The sequence below is a fragment of the Eleutherodactylus coqui genome, chromosome 4 (assembly GCF_035609145.1).
Source record: "Eleutherodactylus coqui strain aEleCoq1 chromosome 4, aEleCoq1.hap1, whole genome shotgun sequence".
NCBI lineage: Eukaryota > Metazoa > Chordata > Amphibia > Anura > Eleutherodactylidae > Eleutherodactylus > Eleutherodactylus coqui.
The window spans coordinates 42,088,413-42,114,298 of NC_089840.1; the positions used below are offsets into that span (position 1 = coordinate 42,088,413).

Below are 25,886 nucleotides of genomic sequence, written 5' to 3' on the forward strand. Positions count from 1 at the left end.
ATCTATCTCCTATCTATTTATCTATCTATCTCCTATCTATCTATCTATCTCCTATCTATCTATCTCATATCTATCTATCTCATATCTATCTATCTATCTATCTATCTATCTCCTATCTATCTCCCATCTATCTATCTATCTATCTATCTATCTATCTATCTATCTATCTATCTATCTATCTATCTATCTATCTATCTATCTATCTATCTCCTATCTATCTCCCATCTATCTATCTATCTATCTATCTATCTCCTATCTATCTCATATCTATCTATCTCATATCTATCTATCTATCTATCTATCTCCTATCTATCTCCCATCTATCTATCTCCTATCTATCTATCTATCTATCTATCTATCTCCTATCTATCTCCTATCTATCTATCTATCTATCTATCTCATATCTATCTATCTATCTATCTCATATCTATCTATTTATCTATCTATCTATGTATCTCATATCTATCTATCTATCTATCTATCTATCTATCTATCTATCTATCTCCTATCTATCTCCTATCTATCTCCCTATCTCCCTATCTATCTATCTATCTATCTATCTATCTATCTATCTATCTATCTATCTATCTATCTCATATCTATCTATCTATCTCATATCTATCTATCTATCTATCTATCTATCTATCTATCTCATATCTATCTATTTATCTATCTATCTATGTATCTCATATCTATCTATCTATCTATCTATCTATCTATCTATCTATCTATCTATCTATCTATCTATCATCTCCACAGTATCCACCTATCATGAATCCTATTTTTGCATCTATGAATCATTTCATCTGTTTGATACACTGTGACCAGTCAATAATGATGTGAGGGGATATCACACATGACACACATCCCTTTGGGGTGAGGTACAGACATATTTTGCCTCCTGTGATGTCATGCTGGATGAGCTCACCACTGGCCCTCATCACCTGAACAATGGAAGCGGTGGTCTGGGGTCTGTGTGCAGAACACACCCTGCTCTTCTCCCCTCTGTCTGGAGATGTATAGTACTAAGGGTGGAGGGGCACTAAATGACATAAGCACATAAAGAGATGGAGGGACAGAGGTCTAATATGCCCCCTCTGCCTCTCCTGCACAGGGAAAGTCGTGGGTAATTGGGTACAGATTGTAGGTGTTTAAATATTCATGACAGGGGATTGGGAGGAGGCGGCTGACAAGGATGAGGAGGGGTGGGAAAAGGAGAGACGGAGGAGGCGAGCAGTCATTGAGAGCCAGTGAACAAGTCTGCTGAAGATACAGGGAGCTAGAGAGAGAGACTGGGCGTGCATGTGATGAGAGCAAGGGACCAGACCCTCCAGTCTCTGCGAACCCCCCTACTGCTGTATGTGTGAGAGTGTGTGCTTGTCTATGTGTGTGTGAGAGAGGGGGAGACAGAAGGAAAAGAGGAAGAAAAGAAGGCGACTGAAAGGAAAGAGGAAAGTAGACCAACAAATTCAACCATGCTGTGCTGTATGAGAAGAACAAAACAGGTAAATCTCCTCAATCCTTGCATGGAGACGAAAAGAGATGGTGGTAAAGTCGGTGGTGTAGTCATTCCGTAAAGACCCCCAGCCTCATATCAACACCTTGCTGTGTGTAGTTGACCATGATGGGGTCTTCCATAAGTAGAGCATCCATCCATACCTGATGTAAAGGGCTGCTATGTCAATGGGTGGTCTTCTTTTCTATTTGACACATTGTAACGTTGCCTTTTCCTTCTTTATAGCATTAGCCTGATGGAAAAATTGTTGCGTTAGGGTATTAGAGGCATGTGGCAGAGGATTAAACCTGTTGTTTTATGACCGAGAACAATCAGGTTGATGCTTAAACAATTAACTATGGCGAATTATCTGAAAAAAAAAAAGGGATTTAATGATTTTACCCTATAAATCCCAATCCTAGCCTCTGGAAGAGCGTAAAAGAGTCGGAGATGTAGAGGACCCCGCCCCTAGCACATTCCGGGAGACCTGTTAACAGCCAGGGTGGGGGATTTATACAGGTGACCGTCTTGGTATAAATCCTCAAAAATTCATGAAAAGCATCAAATGTAAAATGTTTCTTATGATTTTGAATGCATGGTCATTTTGATTTAATGTGTAACAAGTGGGGTGTCTGTGGCTTGGATTACACCCCTAAAATGACGCCTTAATTCCTGTCCAGAAAAGGGTTGAAGTGATTGTAGACAAGGGTGTCACCGTGATATAGTGTAGCCACTATTGAGGTAGACTATGTTAGTAGATTTTATACATAGGGGGTGGCACAATGTATCAATGTGAGATATAGTCCTATAAATGATATTGATTTTGATTGACAGATCTGAAGCTCATGCTAGATTGGGTATGCAATACCACTGATCATGACAATGGGGGTTATATTACTAATGACTAATAATTATATGTACATGTGGGATTTAATTCCCTGAATTTTCCACTGGGTTATTCTCCACATTTTTCATGGCTTTCATCCATCCCTGGTGGCTATGGAGGGGTTAAAGGTGTGGCTGACAATGTGTATCACTTGTAGAATAGGGAGTCAAGACCATGGTAGGGTGGGGTTAGTGAGAACCGGTGGGGGGGATGGAGAGGATGAAGAACTGAGCCGGCTTTCATGGTGTACCGCATGCTGAAATGTTCCTGTCATTTAATTAGCTGAGCACACATCGCTGCTTAGGTCTATAATTACAGAAATGGTGGAGGTGCTGATTGTGTCTATGGCTTTGGAGACGGAAAGTGCTTTCTATAGGTATTTTAGATGAGATAGACAGGTAAATTGCTGGTTCATGAGGCATAAAACTACAATGTAGTTATTTCTGTGCCAGTATATGGGCTGGAGTCTTCATCTTGTCATAGTCTAGGTTTTGCATGAGCATTAAGACCTCTCTGTCAGTAGCCGGTGGGATTAGGTGTCTTGCCATCAGTCAGTTAAATTCATTGATAACCTTCAATGCTCCGATTATAATTGCTTTTTAAAATTCAGCTGCCTTGATATCCCACAGGGTAGGAAGGCAACAGTTATTCGCGTATTCAATCCCAGTCTTGCACTATAATGACCACTTTTACCTGTGTCAATTCTATTTTAGAATTTATGGACCAAATTATTTTTCCATTTGTAGCATTGTTGAATAGTCAAAGGTAGTCATTATATTCTCCGTCGTCCTCTGCCGTGATTGGTTGGAATAGGATTTCCAAAGTGTAAGGTGTTGAAGGCTCCTATAGGATGTTGCCACACCTATTTCTGCAGCCACAATGGGTTTCTCCGTCTTCTTAGCCATGCTGCATTTGTAGGAGGTGCCGGCACAGTGACACTTTATTGTTCCATTCATGTCTTGTCAATCAACATGTTGCAATGTAAAGCCTATTACACACAGCATCATCCCTTCTAAGCTTTAAGCCATTTACAAGTACAAGGTATTATGGTGACCTGAACGATTAAGAGAGATTTACTCTACGAATGGATGGAGGACATCTAAGCTGCTTGAATCATTTGGATGAACCATGGACTGGGTCAAGAATTGGAAGGATGAATAGGACATGTTATCCTATGATGGATGGAATGTTCCAATCCCAACATGGAGATGGATTTTTCAGTTGACTGAGAGCCTTTCTGTAACAGCGACTCTTCCTACTCCTGAATGGGGACAAAGTCAATGAACAGAATGGCCCCGGGGATGACATCAAATCCTTGGGTTAAAATAAATGTCTGGCAATAAGGATAGAGCCAGATGGACAGGAAAATGATAGATGAAAGTAGTAGAAATGGCCTCAGTGTGGAAAAATCTTCCTGCTCATTTAGAATTCAAGGAAAACTTCATTACTGTCTCCATGCTCCAGCTGAATTCTCCATTACTGGCAAAGACGTACAGAAGAGAAGGATTAAAGGCTTTAAGGGATGGCAGGACATACTGATGATGCGCTACACATTGCAATTTACTGGTAGAGGTTTTTGGAGCAAGACGCTCATCTTTTTTTTTCTTCTTTTGCCTCAGTCATAAACCCTTAACTCAACATGAGATGAAATGGGTCACTGTCAACTGGTGGTGGCACGTGATGAATGAAGATGCCTTTCAGCTCTTTATATATTCCTGCCTCATGTTCCTGTCTGGGTCCGCTGCCAGGAGACCAGAAGATGCAATGTGACTGTGGGATTTTTGGATTTGCCTTTCAGATCTTGGAGACATGAAGAGTCTGTAGTCAATTGTGAAATTTTGATGGAAAGGTCAATGATTAGGAGATATCTGACAAGGTTTATGCTCTGTTTTTGGACCTTCACAAATTAGTTTACCATGCACTTTGAAGTGACATCGGTTGTTGAGAACAGGGGAGTATGTGGACAACATCGGGCTCCAGTGGAAGACCATGGTCTACCTCCTCTCCAATAATTTTCTTCCTTTATATCTACTTATTGACTAGTAATTATGAGTTATGGAATTCATTAGCCCCTTACGCAATCTAATAGACAGTGGGATGCTGGTATTTGCTTTGGTCGTGGTAGTGGGCCTGCTACGCCCATGGTATATCTGCTACTGAATGAGAATAGATAATGGTGAAGCAAAATGCAGTTTGCTGACAACATTAGATCTACAGCAAATAAGATTAACAATATAATGACATGGAGATTTAGCAGAGCTGAGGTGCTCAGTTGACATGATGATGAAATCACAATGATTGCTTGTAACCTGTTGCCATATCATAACTTGTGAGTTATCACATTGCACTAATGAAATAGTTCAATGACATCTACATATATTACAGTTTTAGAGAAACTGTAGTAAGAAATAGAGACCCTATCAAGCACTGTGTAACATTTGAGCAATACATTGAAGCAGAGTCATCTTTTATCTATCTGATCAGCTAATTCTACCCATAGTATAATTCAATGGATGAACTAGTTGGCAGAGGGTTCATTTTGACAGGCCAAATTGAGCGCAATATAGGTGGATGGTAGATGGTAAAAACATAATTGATCACATTACTAGGATAGCAAACATTGTAGCTATTATGGCGACCCCTATAATAGTAAAAGGGCTTCAGAAATCAGAGGAGATTAACAATCACTGAGCAGGAGAAAAGCCAAGTGTTGAGACCATGGAAGTGAAGACCATAATGATAATAGTCCTTCCATTTATGAATATACTTGCTGCTCATGGTGGTATAGATTGACATTTCAAGCTTAATTATAGGCCTTATAGTTGTAGAATGGTTCAAATGTCAGTGCTGTAATGAGTCCCATTGTAAATTCTGTGACAGCTCCCACCTAAAATATGATATTTATAATATGGGTGTCTTCCTATGTGGAAAAAGGGTCTTTCGACCCTGTCAGGCGGTAGATCTCTGGTGCCACTGCTATCTCTTCCCCCCTTTATAACTATACCTCTGGCAAAGGTAGAGTAACAATCAAAGCAGGGTCCCAACACTTCGGATACCTATTGGTATATAATTACTATGGCGTAACTATATAATACTCATGGAGCCATCTCAGTATACAGGTATACAAATTGATATTTAATTTCTACAGTGTATATAAAAGGGGCATGTTAAGTCAAGGGAGGTTTGTCCACTTGTGGCCAAGAAACATCCTGTCTGTCTCTCCAATAATGCAATGAATGTTTCTCACTTTCCTGGCTTCTAATTGTTTTCAGGATACCTTATTAAAAAATATATTCTTCATCATTAGATTTAATATTGCAAATAATGCCCCAAAGTCGTTTCCTGATATTTGCCATGACAAGGCTTCGTAGATCCATCATTCGGCAGTCTACTGGCCAGGTATAGGCCCCGCTTGATACTGTGTTATAAACTGGGGCAGACATGGCTCAACCTTTACACGGCTCATTTTATACTCAGTGGTAGGGTTTTCTAATTTGGTCATTAGTAGGGGTGTAGCTGTAGGGCGTGCAGAGATTGCAGTCTCACCCAGGCCCTTGCGCCTTTAGGCCCCCAAAGGACACTCTGCTACATAAGATATAATATGACATAACCTTTTTATATGGATGCAAAGAACTGAGTACTAAAGGAAAACTCCAATGAAAATGTGTATATCGCCATTCAGGAGTCCTAGCTCGGAGCTTGCTAAGCAGTGTGATGACCATGCTGGATCTGTGTGGGCACTATTTGTAGATGAGTGTGCTCACCATTAATTCTGCAGAGGTGCCCCAAGGTCTCCAGAGCTGGAAGCTATTAGGAAGGGCTGCAGGAGAGACAATGTTTCACTACTACTGAGATTTTTGCTACAACTGTAGACTAGTGAATATGTTTTGACAATGTATACATTGTATATGTCAATTATTGGGAGATGAGCTTCAGTTGGATTGTTCGACATATTTGCGAATTTGGTGTTAGTAATCACTTTTTGGGTTTTCATTGATTATCTGATTATAACAAGTAGTTATGAGCAAACTTTTCAAAAGTTCAGTTCTGCTGGTTCGCCAAATCTAGGCAAAAAGTTCAGGTCAGCCTGAAATAGTTTGAACCGAACCTGAATTTCACCAATACCCATCAAACTGTTGTATAACACTGTCTAAGAGCCATACAAGCCCTGTATAACACTCTTAGGTCACCTAGGAGTGTATCGAAGTACTTTTGAGCTGCTTTTGAAGCATACTTAATGTCAAAGTTATGGCAAAATATGACTGTGAGTAAATATTTTTAGAAGTAGCAACACGTTTTGTGCCTAGAAATGACTGTTTACAAGATGTCACAAAATTATTCCATTTTGGGGATTATCAACAAGATTGATATCATGTGAAGTGAAGAAGAAATGGCTTTTTTACTAATAAAAAGATGAAAAAAATATAGCTGTTTTTAGGATTACCTGGTTGATCTGCGGTTATGTAGGCCTGGTAGTAGCAGGAGCAGGCCTGGTGGTAGAAGTAGCTGTATCATCAGCAGCAGCACAGTGTTCAACAATGGACAAGACAGGAAATCTGTGGTTGTGTAGGCCTGGTAGTAGCAGGAACAGGGCTGGTGGTAAACGTGGCTGTATGAGCAGCAGCACAGTGTTCAACAATGGACAGGACAGGAGATCTGTGGTTGTGTAGGCCTGGTAGTAGCCGGAGCAGGGCCGGTGGTAGACGTGGCTGTATGAGCAGCAGCACAGTGTTCAACAATGGACAGGACAGGACAGGAGATCTGTGGTTGTGTAGGCCTGGTAGTAATGGCAGTTGCGGGTGTGGTGGACTGGTGGTAGTAGCCAGTCAACAGCAGGGGTGGTGGTAGTAATAGTAGTGAGTTGACAGAAGCAATAGCAGATGTAATCAGTAGCATCAGTCACAGGGGTTTTAAAATAATCAGCAATTCATTTTCACAAAGTTGAGCTTTTCCAAGCTTTTGAGAGACAGTTTTGTTTGCTTAGGGGTGACAACACCATCTGCCATGCTGAATATTCTCTTCGATGCTATACTGGAGGATGGACAATATAGTATACCCATGGCAAACTGGACCAGGCCTTGACAATGTTCCAATCTGCTGACTCAGAAGTCCATGAGGTCTAAGCTTGGTATCTGCCGGAGAAAGGGCACAGTCCATGTACGACTGAACCCTTTTGTTCAGGTTGTGTTATTGGTGAACTTCTCTTTGGTGATGATTTGTGTCAGGTTGGCATATTGAATGTAAAAACTTTGTCATTATGTAATCCTTTCTCCTTCTCCTTTCTGCCAGATGCCATTTTAATGGGTTTGGCTGAGACAAGCCGCCCGAGGTTCGGGTTCCCACTGAACTGAAACTTTAGCAAAGTTAGACCTGATAAAGGATTCCACTGTTCCAACCTTCCTACTGCTCTAGTGAGTCCTTGAGATGGTCTTGTTACTTTGACTGTCTCGAAGCAGGAGATCCTCTGTTATGGTAGTGCTAGGAAATTAGCAGATCCCTTGAACATTGTCTAAATGTTTATGGCTTCCTTGTGATGTGAATTGAGATTGACAGCATCTTGTGAAGCTGCTATCTATGGGAAATGGAGTCTGAGGAACAGAATTTACTTTTTTATGATCACTGAAGACCTCAAGGTTCAGTGAGGAGATGGAGTGAAAGAGGTAAGTTAGAGTTAGGGCTTCGACCTGCTAGCGTTTTCTTTAATGCTGCGATATTGCTGCCTTTTTTACAATGGGACTTTCTAAGGTTAAAATCGCATCGCACAAAGATTGCAAAATTTTGTGATTTTTGTGCGATGCGATTTTAACATTAGAAAGTCCCATTGAAAAAAAAATGCTGCGATATTGCAGCGTTAAAAAAAACGCTAGTGGGTAGAAGCCCATAGAGTTGTACAGAATTAGAAAAACATGGCTGCCTTCCTAAAGAAATTGTGCCACACTAACTGGGTTGTGTGTGATATTGCAGCTCAGCTCCATTGAATTAAATGCGGCTGAGCTGGAATACCACACATAACCTGTGGACAGGTTTGGCACTGCAAGGTAAGTCCCTTCATTCCAATTTAACTTAAGAGATTTCTACTTTGGGCAACTGTTTTTTTTAGAAGCGTTTACAATGATCAACTGATCATAGAGTGAGATCTCCAGTGGTCAACTATATTCTGTGTATAGCATGTGTTCCATTTTGCTGCAGTGCCCCCTCAGGGGTAATGAAGTATTACACATTTTCCAATTGAATAAGTCTGTTGTCCATGTCATACGTAGATGTGCTGAGTCCACCAGAAAGTCAGATACTCTATAGCTGCTATTCAATTTGGCTAATAGATGAGGGTAATCAATGGGGACCCCCAGTATTAACTATCTAATAAGGTATTTGAAAATGAATATTTAAAACCAGACTAACCCTTTACAGTTATGTGATAGTACATGTATATTTAACCTGTAAAGTACAAACTTCTGCTAAGGTGGGCTGTATAGTAAACACTCTTAGGGGGCGCTAGAGTAATCCATGATGGGCATTCTGTAGATGACTGCATGTAATACATGGCTGCTAGTGAATATAGAAGTCACCCCTAGGCTGGTTTCTGACAAGCGTGTTTTAACTGTGTGTTTGGTTTTAGTTTCGCGGACTGTCATACGGAGCTAATGTAAATTTATGGATCTATTCATATGCCCATCTTTTTCACAGCCGCCTTTCAAAAATTGCAGCATAACCTATTTTTTCTGCTTTTGCGTCCGATTTTACAATACGCTCATCTGAAACTGGCTATAGTGCCCATTCAGATTGGTGTATATTCCATCCGTGTTCTGTCCATGTATTTCACGGACTCCACACGGACCCATTAGAGCCAATTAGACTATTCATATGAGCAAGCTTTCACAATTGTCCTATTCTGATCTGTATCATGGATGAGAGTAGGATGTGCAATATCCTCAGCACCCGCCGCTCCGACGTCACACAGGTGTGCGTCTATGTGATGTCCTATACAAGCTTTGCCCAAGACTCTTGGGTACAACTCCCACTGGCCATCTGACTGAGGCCTCATTGTAACATTGAGTTGACCGGACACATGTTAAGTCAATGAAATCTGCCAGCGTTGGGGCTCGGAGTCAATTCTTAGAGCCAACATCATTAGCAGGAAAGGCTTTTAACTCTCCTACTTTTCAGCCTCTAATTGCAGTTGTTAATTGCTGTTTTTGCGGAATACATCAATAAACAAAAACACATACATACTATCAGCCACCTTCCTATCGTACATTGATGTAGCAGAGCTAAATTGGTTATTTAACTCTTCATGGCCTGCATTTCAGGGAATAGTAATAGAAGTTACTGAAGTAGAATGGCAATTACAAAAGGCCCTGAAGATTTGGGGGCCGATGGGCCACCCGACTTTATAATAAAGTACACGCAGCTTCGGTCATACTGCTGTTCAGGTATTCTTTTAATGTGACATAAGAGTCATGTCTTAAGGGCGGGCCCACATGGAACTATTTGTGCACGTACTTGCAGAGAATAGAACCCATTGATTTCAATGGTTTCTATCACACTATGTGTTTATCATACGCACTTTGCACACGCAAAAAAAAAAGCGTAACATGCTCTACCTGGGAGTCTATGAGGGGTGTGCAAATGCAGAGCTGTTACCCACGTAATTGCGCATTATGCTGCACAATTTTGCAGGAAATTGAACACACTAGGGACGAATTAGGTCGAACAGCCTTTTAAGTCACGGCGCGGGTGTGTCCCATGCAGATGTAAAGTTCAATGACAGCGCAAAAGTATAGTAAAATGCACAAAAACCCCTTCACAGCACTAAAATGTTGCACTACTGGGTGCGGTTTTGCACGTAAGGGCTCCTTCCCACGAGCAGAGGCGCGCTATCGCAGTCGTATGGAAGCTGTTAATTGTACTTTCTGCGCTGCCCAGGACCGTTCACATGGGCGTGGGACACACCTGTGCCTTGATTAAGAGGACTGTGCAGCCTGATTAGTTCCCTGCAAAATTGCGCAGTTCATTGACTCCTATGGTGCCTTAGGTGAGCCAAGGCGGACAATAATAGAGCATGTCACGGGTTTCCGAATAATGCATGCACAAAAGTAATAGTATGACAGAACCCATTGAAAACAATGTGTTCTGTTCTTTGTACAACACGCGCGCATATTTTACATGATCAAATGGGCACGGAAATGCGCTTGTGTGGATAAACCCTAAGGCTGTGTTTACATAAGCGATTTTCCAGCAAGAGTTCCGTACAATTGGGATATATGGATGGAACTCACACAGGAAAGGAACCCGCTGATCGATAAGTTGCAGCAGGTCCTATTTTTGGGCAATTCTTGTTCAAGAATCACCCATGATTTTTTATTGAAGCAGGAAAAAAAATGCAATTAAGTTCAATGTGCACAAATGCGCAGGAAAATAGTTCATGCTGCATTTTGTATTGCGCAAGTGAAATATGTGCATGCGAACGAATACGTGCAATACGCTGTGCAAATATGTCCGTGCGACACAGGCCTAAAGGTGACTTAAAGGATGATTCCATAGACTACAGATTAGCTGCAAAATTTCACCTGCAGTTTTCACGCCGAAATTCCAAAGCAACTTGCAGTATAATGTAAGTGACAAACCCCGTTCACTTACAGCGGAGGGCAGTCGTTAGAAATGTGCTATCTGTTGTAGAAATGGCACACGAATGCACTGAATGAATTCTGCTGTAAAACCCGCACCAAATTTTGCAGATTTTGGCGTGGACTTTCACCACGATGTGTGAACATATCTTAACCCTTTGCAATCCAATTTTGGATTCAGGGTTTCCTAGGGGACTTGGTCTTTCTGCCATTATACAATGACACCATCTGCTGGCTAGAGCCAGTACTGCGGTATGTGACATGCTGGAGAGGCCCCCAACAACAGAGCGGCCAGTAATATACAGTAAGAATACCCTGCCGGATGTCTTCCAACATCAGACCTGTACAGCCTTCAATCAGAATGTCTTTAGACGTCAGACAGTGGATTGGAAAGGGTTAAGACATTTGCCACCTATCCTCAAGAATGTTTGATCACTGGGATCTGGCCACGGGGACCCACAGTGATTCCAAGACTGGACCACCTGAATGCTCCATGTGAATGGTGTCAGACATAGTTTGTGTTGAGACGGACATGCTATTGGATATACGGGTTTTGCCGCCGCGCACACGCCATGTATCACAAAGCACAATGCATCGGCCCCGTCAACAGTGCGACAAGGTGTGTTGGCATTGGGCAGTTGAGCAATGGATGAACGTTGTGCCAACAGTTAAGTACGTCGGAGCTTCCATTATGGTCTTGGGATGTGTTACATGTGCATGGCATGGTCTCAGTTCTTTGGTTGTAGTGGCAAGAACCATGAACACGGAAATGTACCTGGACCTTCTAGATAATAATGTGCCGCTGACAATGTGGTAATACTCTGGGAATGGTCAGCCATACTTCCAACAAGTCAACGCGCCTTGTCACAAATCCAACATTGCATTGTGTATTTTTGGTCATATGAATGTTCCATAATTGGACCGGCTGCACAGAGTCCTGACCTGAACCCTACTGAACAGTTTTGGGATTAACTAGGACATCGGCTCAGGAACTATGGACAGCGTCCATCTTCTTTGAGAAAAGTCGCCAGATATTTGCAGGATGAATGGAGGGAAATACCAGTTGAAGTGTATCAGATGTTAGTAGAGTTTGTGATGTCATTAGGTCCAAAGGAGCCCCACTAAGTATTAACATATGGAAATAAATTCTACTTTTGGTAGGTTAGTGTATGCAGTCCCTTGTAAAATATGCTGAAGAGGTTGTCCGGGATAGAAAAGAAGACTCTACTTTTTCTTACAGAAACAATGCCACTCTTGTCCATGGACTGAATATGCTACTGCAGGGATACACTGCCAAAGGAAATTGAAATATAATGTTTATTAGTATTTTTTTAAAAAACAACAACTAGGAGCTATTAAAAAACTATATACTACCTGCTACTTAAGTGAGGAGCACTACCTGATCTCTGTAGGGCCCAGGGACACAACCGTAATGAAAATACACCACATAGAGTATATCTGGTTGGAGTAAAAAAATCCTCCACTCCTCACTCTTAGAGCTCGTTCATACGGGCGTATGCATACAACGCTGCGAGTACTCCACAGTATTGTATGCATTACAGCCCATACGCTCTGCTGCCAGAGAGCTGGCAGATACCACATATGGCACTGTGCATGGCCGGAAATATGACGTCATGTCACAGTGCGGAGGGATCAGCCCTATTCTCATCCGCACAAGGAAAGACCAGAAGCAATGGGATGAAACTGAAAGGGAGGGGACAAAGATTAGATATTAGAAAAAAACTTTGTGACAGTGAGGGTGATCAATGAGTGGAACAGTTTTCAAACAGAGGTTCGACATGCATCTGTCTGGGATGCATATATCTATATTACACTCAAGTTCGGCACTATGGAGCAATTCCTGCAACATCATTGGTTCTGATTCACAATTCCAGCAATCTCATTGGTTGTTTGGCTTGTCTGATTCAAGCTCATTGGTTGTTTGGGTTCCCTAATTCAACCTGATTGGTTGTTAGTGGCGAACTTGAGTGTAATATAGATATATGCGTCTAGGATGATTTAGTGATCCTGCATTGAGCAGAGGGTTGGACCAGATGACCCTGGAGGTCCCTTCCTACTCTACCATTCTATGAACCCTGGTATGTAAATGACCCCAAATCTATCAGTCAAATAAAAGGTGCAAATGTTTCATTTAACCCTTTGGGATCAATGAAGTCCATTCCGAAGACTCATTTTGTTTCCTTCTGGAAAAGTCTCCTATCAAAATCTCCACTCCATCCACTTGATCATAGAAGCTCAGTACCCCAGGGTCTTGAACAAGGGTGTCTTCACGCAGAATATTCTCCAGATGTGCAAAGCTCTACATGTAAATTGTTGAATAATTTTCCCTATATATTTTTTGGAGCAGGGACAAGTGGTCATATACGCATCCCCTGATATCTACAATTGATAGAGTCCAAATTTAGGTATATTCGTTTAGTACTGACACTTTTAAAGGTTGTACTTTTCAGAATGAATTTGCAAGATTTACAATTCCCACATTCGAATGTTCCCATACATCTGTTATTCCCCAGCCATATTCCAGTATTGGATAACAGTTTAAGGCCTTAGTCAGACGGGCGATTTTTCGCGCGATTTGCGCATGCGCATGCGTCCGGCGATTTTATAAAACCATTGCTTTGCAATGGTATCGGACACATGAGCGCTTTTTATGCGCTCGTCCGATAAATTATAGAACAAAAAATCGCAGATCGCACCTATCTGCGATCTGCGATTCCTGTTCTCTTCTCTATATGCGCTCAATGGGGCCGGCGGCAGCAGCACCGACCCCATTGAGAACATATAGAAGACAAATCATTCTTCTCTGCCACAGCTGTAACAGCTGTGGCAGAGAAGAACGATGTTTGCCCATTGAATTCAATGGAGTGGCAATACAGCCGCTCCATTGAAAGCAATGGGCTGCCGGCGTGCGCAGGGTGAATTGTCGGGAAGGGGTTAAATATATAAACCCTTCCCTGCAATTCATCCTAAAATGTGTTAAAATAAAAAAAAATTGTATACTCACCTTTCCGCTGCAGCCGGAGTCCAGCCGCGGCCGCTGTCAGTTCTCCTGAACTGCTTCTTGGCACTATTCAGCCAGCGGGGCTTTAAAATCCCCGCCTGCTGAATGATCTGCCTCTGATTGGTCACAGCCCTGACCAATCAGAGGCTGAAAACACTCACACACCCATTCAGGAATTCATGAATGGGTGAGTGACTGCTGCCTCTCAGCGCTGAGCCAATCAGGGGCAGGTCTGACTCACATCCATTCATGAATTCATGAATGGGTGTGAGTGAGGCATGCCTCTGATTGGCTCAGCGCTGAGCCAATCAGGGGGCAGGTCTGACTCACCCCCTTCACACCCACTGCAGGACGGCCACGCGGAGCTCCGGCTGCCGGCAGAAGGTGAGTATATAATTTTTTTTTATTTTAACACATTTTAAGATGGATTGCAGGGAAGGGCTTATATATTTAAGCCCTTACCGACAATTCATCCCGGGCTCGCCCGCAGCGCATTGCTTTCAATGGAGACGGCTGTATTGCCGTCTCCATTGAATGCAATGCGCTGGACAGCTCCGGCCCGTTTCTAATGAAACGCGGCTAGGAGCAGATTTTCGGGCGATTTGCGGGCGACTTGCGCGCACCGGTCACGCGATTTGCGGATGCGCATCCGTCATGCGATCCGCAAATCGCGCAAAAAATCGCCCGTCTGACTAAGGCCTTAGGAGGCTGTGCACTAACCTATCTCTAAGATTACAACCTCTCCGGTATGTTATCGATGGTTCACTCCTCCAAATATCCCAGAATTGACTTAAAACATCTCTGACCTTCCCGGCCTTATCATCAAAGATACGCATTACTCTGAAAAAATTGCCCCTCCATATCTCTTTGATGGTTGACCAAAAGACTTCCTCAATTTTGTGCTAATGCATGAGAATACGAGGGTTTGAGGACTTCAGGTGGATATCCTCTCCATGAATCTTCTCATCATATCCTGGGCCTTTAATCTAAATGCGCTCAGAGAGGAACAATTATCAACAGATCCTCAGAAATTGTCCCTTGGTGATTCCTCTTCTTAATGAACACGGATGGTGGCTCTTTCAACTCAAAATACTATTTGTAGTTGTTGGTTTACAATACATTGTACTTGTTAATCCACAGTTCTCATTCTTCCTGATGGTGAGATCAAGGAATGTGAGAGCAGAGTCATTAACTACAGATGTGAATTGTAGCACCAGTGTCTTCTCATTTAGATAAGAAACACATTTTGAGCATAATTCCACTTAACAAGGCCACAGAATAAACACCTCATCTATGAACAGTAAAATATTGGAGGTCCACCTTTCATTAGACTCTGCAAACAATATACGCTCCTCCCACCAGCCCAGGAACTAATTTGAATTGTGGTGCCCCAGAGCTGGTGGAGGAAACGCCAATTAAACAAGAAGTAATTATGCTCCGGCAGGTATATCAATAGTTGGAGGACAAAGCATTGTGTGATCCAAATGGAGTTTCTCACTGGGATAGGAAATAATTCCCAGCAGTGCAGCCTCTGTCATGGGGAATTGAACTGTAAAGTGCCTCAACATCCAAATGGCTAGTATTATGTTAGGAGATACCGTGTAGAAAATCAGACTGTTGGCCACAGCACACACGGAACCTTATTTTTGAAGGGAGGACGATCCTGGATTAATGGTGCACGCTCTAGTAGATCCTGGATCATGGATCAGGTACAATGCAAAGCCAAATGAAGAGAGGAAGAGCAGCACTCCAGGGAATTGCGTCACGTAGAAAACTTTATTGTGCCCACATAGACAACGTTTCAACCCCAAGTAACACGGGTCTTTGTCAAGTCCTGACTTGACAAAGACCCGTGTTACTTGGGGTTGAAACGTTGTCTATGTTAGGAGATACCAATATCCATTCTAGTTTCCCTAGTACATCCATTGTATCTCTAACAAAGAAGGGGAGGGAGAGAACGAAGGGACGTACAATTTGATCAACATGTATACTTATATTTTGTGTAACACTATCTATGAAACAATAGGCAATTGCTGCTCCTGATGACATCTTCCAAAATTCTTTGATCACCGTCTCTCAAAAATGTCGATTTGGAGCCACTCTCCGATTTTGTACTTTTAGGTTCAAGGTCTGTGAATGGTCCTTCTCCTATACCTTGTTGTCCCGATATGAAGTATATGAAGATTAGGGAGATCGGTCTCCTCAATACCCATCTCTCTGCGTTTGTTCTTATCATTGATTTCACAGAAGTGAACCCACCTACGCTCACATGTGACCAAGGCTAAATCCTTAACTCAGGAGAATAAATCGAGCTTAACTGTGGGCACAATTGTGAGGTCTTTCTTCAGTAGTTGGAGCTCACTTTCATAGAGTGATCTCTCAGAACGATTAACTACTTGTAATTTACTATCATGATTGCAGAAACAATGCCCCACTTGTCCATGGACTGAATCTGCTATCACAGTTCAAGTGAATGGGGCTGAGATGCAACAGGTACCAACCAGCTCATTGCCAAGAGTCGCACTATTCTTTCTACTAAATCCCGGACATCCCTTTTATGATAGTGCTATCTCTTTGCATTATTTGTGTTCTTGTCTCTTCTTTAAATTTAGGATTCAGGTACATCAGATCAATTACCCGAAAGGGAACAGTCAGTGGCAGCTGGATGTTTTGGAAATATCTGTCACCTCTTCTCCATAGAGGCTTTCAGAACATTCCTCTAGAGGCTTCTCTCCAGCTCTTGTGGTGGAGATTAAAGGAACATTAGAACGCAGGGACAAGAGCAGCTCCTTTCCTCTTTTTCTTTTTGTATATGATGAATAAATATGAGCGTGGGACATCGTCCTTTGATGCTTTCTTCCGCTCCTGGCATTAACATTTCAGTAGAAGTCAGCAGAAAATCTAGAGCAGGTTTGCATATAACACATGATAATCTCCCAATAGCTGACGTGGGATGCCTTATCCGTACTCAGAGTCCCTGTTCAGAGTCAATGCTCAGATCTGGGTCGCCTAGCTTACAGGGCCGGTTGGCTTGCCTTACCTTACCATAGTATATAGAAGTGCCATAAAGGAAATATCAATGTTTCTATAAAGATCAGATTTAGAAGGGTTGTCTAGAATTGAAAAAAAAAAAGAATTTTCCAAGAAACAGTGCCATCTTTGCCTGTGGTTGTGTCTGGAACTGCAGCTCAGCCACATTCATCTGACTGAAAATGAGCTGCAATGTCAAACATAGCCCACATGGAGAAGAATAGCCGGTCTCTGTGAGACAAAAAGTATATTTTTTTCTAAGCCTGAAGAAAACCTTTGCAGATAGGATGATACAGTGACTTTTACTCTACAGCATGTAATAACTCATAGAGAATGTATCTGTCACATCCATTGATAACGGGGTATTGTCACCCAAAGGGCACTTGCTGGTTTTAGATATAGTACAACTGATATGCTGACAATAAAAGTAAAAGGTTAAAGGGTTGTTCTGGCCTTTTTGAACTGATGAGCTATCCTCTAGATGGGCCATTAGTAGTTGATGTACGGGGGTCCGCCTCTTGAGATCCCCATCCATCAGCTGATCATTCAGCCCACTGTCAAGTGCTGCGGATCAAACCTCGCTACTAGTGGTCATGGCAGGAAGTGGGAGCGCCGGCTTCACTCTCATTAAAATCAATGGCAGTGCCATGCTTCTCTTATGGTCAGCACATCACATCCTGTCCTGACCATAATAGAAGCAGACAATAAAGATCACAACTATTATTATAGCACAATGGCTTATTGGTTGCTAATGAGGTAACCCCCACAAATGAATGCTTCCCATTAGTAAGTAATTTATTTCTTTAGTTAATACTCCTAGGAAAAAGTTACACTTTCTGCTAACAGTATAATAAACTGCACTCAGTGTCCTTTCTACTACAGCTTGTGTTGATATGCAGCATTAGACCTATGTCTGTGACCTGCAAGTGATGTCCCTTTTAGAAATAATAGCAGCAGCGATCCTATATAGTTATATAACAGGCCTGTTTCACTGACTCTCTGTTTGAGGGTGAACACCCACTAGCTCTATGGAGGTTGACCTCACTTACGGTCCGTAGAGTACTGGTGGAAGAAAGCATTGTCCCGATATTCCCTAGTCGATCTTCATTTACACAGTCTACTATCACAGGGCCCATTTGCTCCAGCACTTGTATACCCATCTGCTGGCTGTGTCACCTTCAATGCTCTGTGACACCAGCAGACTCCACATAGCACCCGAAGTTCTTCTGTTGAAAATTTTGGGTTCCTCAATTGTCTCGGCATTGTCCTGAGCCCTCTGCTTTGCTACAGAAATCAGGTCCAGCACAGAAATGGTGTTCCTTATCAGCCCCCATATCAGCACCCCTCACAGCAGCCCTCGGGTCTCCCCCCGTGACAGTTACCAAGTCTCATATCTAGTAGTGCTGCTAGAGACTTTTTAGGACCCGTGGAGGGGGCAGGCTTACCTCTATCCACTATCCTCCATGCCTATGGGTGACTTTGAGCTGGTGACATCATAGAGGCTGTGTTAAGGGAGGGTTCACATCTGCACTCAGGGTTCTGCTTTCCTGTTTCGTTCTGCACATTGATTTCAATGTCTTCATTCACATGGGCATATTTTCTGCGCATTTCGGGTAAAAACTAAAAAAACTCAGTATGCTCTATTTTCCTGCATATTTGCGTACCCAAAGCCCCCATAGATATCAGAGGGAATGCGCAAATGTGTGCAACTTTGCTAGGAGATGTGTGAAACACTGCATAATTGCACAGGAAAAAGCAAACATCTGGAATTCATTAGACTAATTAGCCATTTCAATTGGCGCTGCTTTGTTTGCCACCTGCAAATGAACATGTCTTGTGGGCACGAAAAGTACAGTAAAATATGCCAATGAGCGTGCAAAAATGCATTGTTCATTCCGCAAATATGCAGCGCTCAGGCATGCGCAAATACACTTATGCTCGTGTGAAGGGGGCCTAGGGGGCCATTTATATGGCAAGATAAACTGGAACGAGCATGCAACCAGTGCTGATGTAGAAATTGTATAGCATTCGCCTGGCATGCATTTAGATTGAACAATAATTGCGTAGCTTTGATTGTTCATTGGATCATATCCGCACCTCTAGTCAACCGTCTACCGCTACTTCCCAATTCGCAAATCCTTACGACGTCTGTTTATACCAAAGGATCGGACAATAATTTTTAGGTATACATAAAAGATCTATTTACCGCAGATCGTTCGCTTGCTGCACGCGTTTACGCCTAACAATTATCGTGCCGATCACAAGATGCAAAGGGGCCCTAATAAGCCGCTTCTCAGATTCAGGATCCTGTCGTCTCATTTACTCTGAAGAAGATTGTCTAATTCCTGTATTTAAATGAAGCCACTCCTGCTGTTACTGTCATTGTCCGGATGCTGAATAGCAAGTCCAGGAGAGAGTCCAGCAAATTACGGAGTGCAATAATAGTCCCTCCACCCCCAACAGTCCCAGGTGACCGCGGACAATAGAGCCATTGACTCCTCCACTTTATCTGCTGATGGCAGCTGGTTAAGACGTGAAGCTGGATCTATATACTATCCTTCAGGGCGGACTAAAGAGACCTTAAAAGCAATATACCTTCTAAATGAATCATCTTCCAGCAGGAAAACAAGAAAGAATGGGGAAAAAAGGAATCAAGCGACGTGGCTGAATGTCGGCTTTGTGTTCAGTCTCTGTGCGGCCAAGTCTTAAAATAGTTTTTTTGTTTCATGTAAATCAATTTTGATCTATGTGTAATGCAAAGGTCTACACATTTCTGATATTTTGTGGTACGATTCTTCACCATTTTCAAAACCTCTGCTTGCTGTCAGTCTTGCTTATGTTTACAGGTAGCAGTCCTGTACCTAGCTAGCTAGATAGAGTTGTATCCAGTCTAGACAATGCTCTGTGACAGTGTGTAACAATGCTTAGTTACAATGTATCAATCTGAAGTCCAGGCTATTGTGCTCACAGAACATTGTCTAGACCGAATACAAATGTATCCACTTCTTGGCTGAGAGCAGGACTAGTTATATACAGGATTGCTACCTCTAAATAGAAACAGGACTGTTATATATCTTACCGACAGCCAGCAAAGGTTTTATAAATGGTGGGAAATTGAAACATAAAGGCAGAAATTTATATAGATACTAGAGATGAGCGAGTATACTCGCTAAGGCACATTACTGGAGCGAGTAGTGCCTTAGCTGAGTATCTCCCCGCTCTTCTCTAAAGATTTGGGGGCTGGCACGGGTGACAGGTGAGTTGCGGCGGGGAGCGGGGGCAAGAGAGGGAGAGAGAGTCTCCCCTCCGTTCCTCCCCGCCCCTCGAATCTTTAGAGACGAGCGGGGAGATACTCGGCTAAGGCACTACTCGCTCGAGTAATGTGCCTTAGCGAGTATACTCACATCTCTATTACATACTTTAGGACCTTTAAGAAATTCTTGACACTAGAATTCTGCCATCCAAAAATCGCAATTTTGGCACACACACCAAAACTGTGACTTTTTGGGTATTTACATTGTGTCCACCACTATTTCAAAAAGTGTGCAGCGCCAAACTCTAAAGGGAAACGGATATCGAATACTGCAAAAACGTACTCAGAGCTGGCGTATGTCTTCACCCGGCGTATGGAAGTGCCACCAGATGAGATACATGTATTAATAGGCTTGCACATTTGTTACTTGTAACCAGGCAAACACTTTACTTGTACCGGTGTATGAAACACTAATCTAGGTAATTAGGCCCCTTTATTTAGGCACCCCACATTTGTACAACAATTTGTGACCTTTTTCAGTTTTGTGCCATGTTCACCGCATTTGTAAAAGCGTAAATTGTCTTCTATGGCCAAAAATATATAATGTCTGGCACGTGGACTGGTAGAAATGCGCCAAATTTATTAAAAGATGGTCATTTTGAACTTTTAATAGTATACAGAACGCTGGCCAAGGCCAGATTCATATGACCGTATTTGTATGTGTATACCTAAAGTTGAAGGTAACGGTCTGTTGCTGTGGTCACTGCGGAAGTGATGCATGTAAACAGCGGCAGATCGGCGGCTGCACGGAACGAAGAAGAGGGTTCGCTGCGGCAGATAAAGGGTACAGGTTGCCGATACTTATCTGTACCTCCTAGATTTCAGCATTTTGAGAATTTCCATTTTTTGCCCAGAAAACCCCTTTAAGCTCATTACTCCTACACTGAAATAACCCCTAACCCTATATCCATTTATAACCCCATGGAATCGGAAATCTAGTCCTGGAGTTCGCACACTCTTCATTTGCAGCACTGAGATCTTGGGTTAAAAGCCAACCAGAAATAACATTAATATGGAGTTTATATGTTTCCTTACATTCTTATTGGTTTCCTTCAGTTCTCCAGTTTCTTCCTGCACTCCTAAAATATACTGATTACTTATTTAGGTCCTATGAAATATACTCCAGTACTTGTGTATAATATGACGACAAATCTGAACATTAGGCGGGGCGGGACTGGATAATTCCACTTTCTGTGCACGGATGCGGTATATAATGTTATATACGTGATAGGAAAAGTGTGAGCTGTGATGACGGCCATTTTCCTTGTTGCCCACTTCTCCCAGGAGCAGTTATGCGGGCCCTTTTACATGGACCGATAAATCAGCAAGAATCTGAATGCTAAGGCTGAGTTCTCATTGGGCGGAACCCTGCCGCAGCGAAAAACTGAGATTTCCGCCGGAAAAACGCAGCTTTAAAACCCGTGGCACTTAGCTGTGAGTTTTGGAGCGGCTTGGCCACATACTTTCCCACTGCGGCCGGCGCTCCCATAGAGAGTGGCGTGGCTGCAATGGAAGAAAAAAAGACATGCTATGGCCGAGTAATCCACGCCGCAGCGCCAGACTCTGCCGGCTTTGCTGCGACGGATTGGCCATCCCGTGGGGACGAGATTTTTGACAAATCTTGTCCACATGGCCGCCCAATCCCAGGATTAGTGGCCACAGGCGGATTTGCCACAGCGAAATTCTGGACGGAATTTCCGCGGCTAATCCGCCCTGTGTGAACCCAGCCTAACTGTTCAGAGGAAATGCATGTCCCAACTGATAGATGAACGAGAATTCATTCGCTTCTCGTTTAGTTTCTGCCTGCAGAAAACTGAATGACCTATTGATCCGTGTAAACAGGCAGTCATTTATCTAGGAATGACTGCCTGATTATTGTGAATGGAGGCCGGCGACTGGAACGATCTCTGGCCCGCTCTGCATCCGTTCACTGAGCAAACTCATTCCTGTATAAAAGCGGTGTAATGGTTTTCTCTGAGTTGATCCATCGGGAATCTGCGGCCGACAGATCGTCCCGTGTAAAAGGGCCCTAACTGCGAATGACAATAGGCTTGACAAGAGTAGACAACTTTTACATCCACGCTTTTGGATAATGACAAGTGGGACAACTCATTTAGCTGCGCATTGTACTGCGGCAATTTCTTTTTTTGTTAGGCCACGCCCATTATTCTTTAAGCCACACCCTTATTGTTCCCCCACAGTAATAGTGCCTGTTAGCGAGTGACCCTCTCACAGTAATAATGCTCCCACTCAGTAATAATGTCCCTTCAGTAATAATGTCTCCTCAGTAACAATGCCCCCTCAGTAGCAATACTCCCACTCAGTAACAATGCCCCCTCAGTAGCAATACTCCCGATGAGTAACAATGTCTCCTCAGTAACAATGCCCCCTCAGTAATAATGCCCCCACACCCCTCTCAGTAATTATACCCCTACTCAATAATGCCTACTTTTATAGAGCAAAATAAAAAACAGTCTTTGCTCACCTCTTTCGTTCCCCCGCCACTCCAGTCTGCTCCACTCTGGCCCCTTGCTCCATCCAGGTAGTGCATTCATATGATCGCTGCGCCATTGCCCAACCTCAGTGTTGGTACGACTGACACTAGCGATCGGCCGCAGTGGTCACATGTTAGTTAGCATGTGATTGTGTACCTGGAGATGAGCAGGGGACCGGAGTGGCGGGGGAAACTAAAGGGGTTTGTACAGACTACTTTTTATTTAATTCTGTTCCCTGCCACTTGTGCGGGACATGCCTCCAGAATCCAGGACTGTCCTCCCCTATATATGTTACAGCTGGGAGACATGAAATAATGACACTTTCTACTGCATATCTTGTTTTCTCTCTTCAGGTCCTAAAACTGCAGTCATGGAGATGTTCCGCTTGCTCTGGGGGTTGCTACGGCAGATTAACTCTTTTGTGCATGCACTTCCTGCCATGTGACCTACATTCTTATGAATGTGGAGGTTACAAGACAGGAACTGCTTGAAGTTAGTTTGTCGAAGCTACCATGACAACCCCTGAGGAAGCAGAATAGATGAGGGCAGAAAAACAAATTAGACATAAATCAGAAATATCGCATTAAATGTATGGGAGTCAACCCGCCCAACAGCTGCTTTTGGTCAAGGGATTCAGAGCCGGCCAGAAATATAGTATTACATAGCATTCATTGAGATGTAATGCATGCACAGCCTGAGCCTGCCGGACCAACAACTAGTTGGTAGCGATTGGTTTCACTCATTGAGGAGGTCGCTATATAATGTATATATGCACTGATGAGGCTTATTAACATGGGTTCTCCTGAAAAGACAACCCTTTAAATGACACTACCATGTTCCTCTCAATTCACATGACATTTAAAGGTCTGCCCCATTGTACTCACAAACACCCACAAAACCTCCTAGAAATTTCTGCTTTGAGTGGCAAAGCCTTTAATAAGCCTTATTCCCCCCTAAGATCCATTTGGAGATATGAGGCTTCGGGAGGTATGCTGGAACCTTAGGCCGGCTTAATATAGGACAACTATTGTCCAAAATGCTCAAATCAGCGATTTTCAGTGTAAGTATAGAACCCGACAGGGTACTGAGTGAGACGTTGCTCAATAGCCTCTAGTAACCAATGACCGAGTTCTTGCTTTGTAAAAAACTGTCTATTCATAGTGAATGGAGGTGGACGGCCAGTGGAGATCTCCAGCGCACTCCGCCTCCATTTACAGAACGATCACTCCTGTGTGAAAGCACTGTTAAGTCTTGGGATGACTGGTGGACGCTCATGTGCCAGACAGCCGTCCCGTGTAATGCCCCTTTTCAACGAGCTGATTCTCGTTTGAACGAGCGAGTGGCGTCATCACTAACTCGTTTGCAATTGTTCAGGCAGATCATCTTTGAGAATCATTCACTTCTCATTCAGTGTTGAGCGGGGAGTGTTCAACAATTCTCATTGGTCGTTGGCTCGTGTTTAAACTAAACAATTGGCGATCACTTTGACTCGTTTTTGAACGCTTTTTTAATGACAATTGTTACATCTAAATGCAGCATGAGGCCACCCCTTACTGTGGATTTACATGGGATTGATCCAAGCATCCAGACAGGGGTAGTCTCTTAAGACATGATTGCTGAAATCAAGCTTTCCTTTACCCAAGGCAAAGATTTGTTGCGTTTGACCAATATCTAAGTACCATGGGCAAGGTAAAGTGGTGTCGAAGTCTCCTCTGCAGCAGTTAGGCCCAAAACTTTAGAACTCAAGCTGGCCCCTGATCCCCAGCTGTGCCCCTGCTACTAAACTGTTCCCCTGCTGTGCCCCTGCCACCAGAGCTTTATGACAACACACTCAACTGTAGAGCCACCCAATATGTATGTTATAATGGGCCCTGATTTTTGCTGGCTATATATATAAAAGTAGTAGAAAGCGACTGCAATATATGCAGATACACACACACACATATATATACCGTGCTTCCCTGAAAATAAGCCATGTCCCGATAATAAGCCCTACCCTGATTTTCGGTTTCCAGTGCTGCATCAGGCTGCCATGTCCTCAGTATTGACACAGCACTCTCTTTCTGGTGATGGGGCTGTGAATACCCCGCCTCCAGCAAGCGAGTGCTGTGATTGGATAGCAAGTGCCGCTGGCTCAGCCAATCAGAGCCAGCACTCGATCATTCACAGCCATTCAGTGAATGACATCACTGAATGGCTGTGATTGGTTCATCGAGCGCAGGCTCTGATTGGCTGAGCCAGAGGTGCTCATGATCCAATCACAGCACTTGCTTGCTGGAGGGGGGTATTCATAGGAAATCAGCGTGAGAGACTCAGATGCCATGGGCCAGGTGAGTATAACACCCCCTGAAAATAAGACATTGTGCCTATTTTGGGGCAAAAATGAATATAAGACAGTGTCTTATTTTTGGGGAAACGCTATATATATATATATATATGTATATATATATACACACACACACGCTCAGGGTGAAGTCACACGAACGTATATTGGCTCGGTTTTCACGCCGAGCCGATATACGTTGTCCTCGTGTGCAGGGGGGGGGGGGATGGAAGAGCCAGGAGCAGGAACTGAGCTCCCGCCCCCTCTCTGCCTCCTCTCCGCCCCTCTGCACTATTTGCAATGGAAAGAGGCGGGGCTGGGGCGGGGCTAAGTGGTGAGAATTAGCCCCGCCCCCATTGCAAATAGTGCAGAGGGGCAGAGAGGAGGCAGAGAGGGGGGCGGGAGCTCAGTTCCTGCTCCTGGCTCTTCCATCCTCCCCCCCCCCCTGCACACGAGGACAATGTATATCGGCTCGGCGTGAAAACCGAGCCGATATACGTTCGTGTGACTTCACCCTCAGAAAAATCATTCAGTGGAGTTAGGAATAAAAGTCTAAATGTAAAGGCGTCAGCTGTTTTGAATACATGAAATACGCAGGACAAACCAACGTTGAGGTCCCTTTGCGCGTTTCTCCACTGACCTAGTTTTGTAGATGCTATGGTGATGATGAGTGACTGTGAGGCATAGTGTGTAGTTAC

At 43.3% G+C, this 25,886-nt stretch overlaps 1 protein-coding gene across 1 annotated transcript in view; it reads left to right on the forward strand.

Moving 5' to 3' along the window:
• The first annotated feature begins 1,219 nt into the window (after nt 1-1,219).
• The window catches only part of GAP43 (growth associated protein 43), a 94,439-nt gene continuing 69,772 nt past the window's right edge, over nt 1,220-25,886 (forward strand). The window contains exon 1 of the mRNA XM_066599342.1: nt 1,220-1,505. Within this exon, the coding sequence (XP_066455439.1) occupies nt 1,476-1,505 (30 nt within the window). The 5' untranslated portion in view covers nt 1,220-1,475. The remainder of the gene's footprint in view (nt 1,506-25,886) is intronic.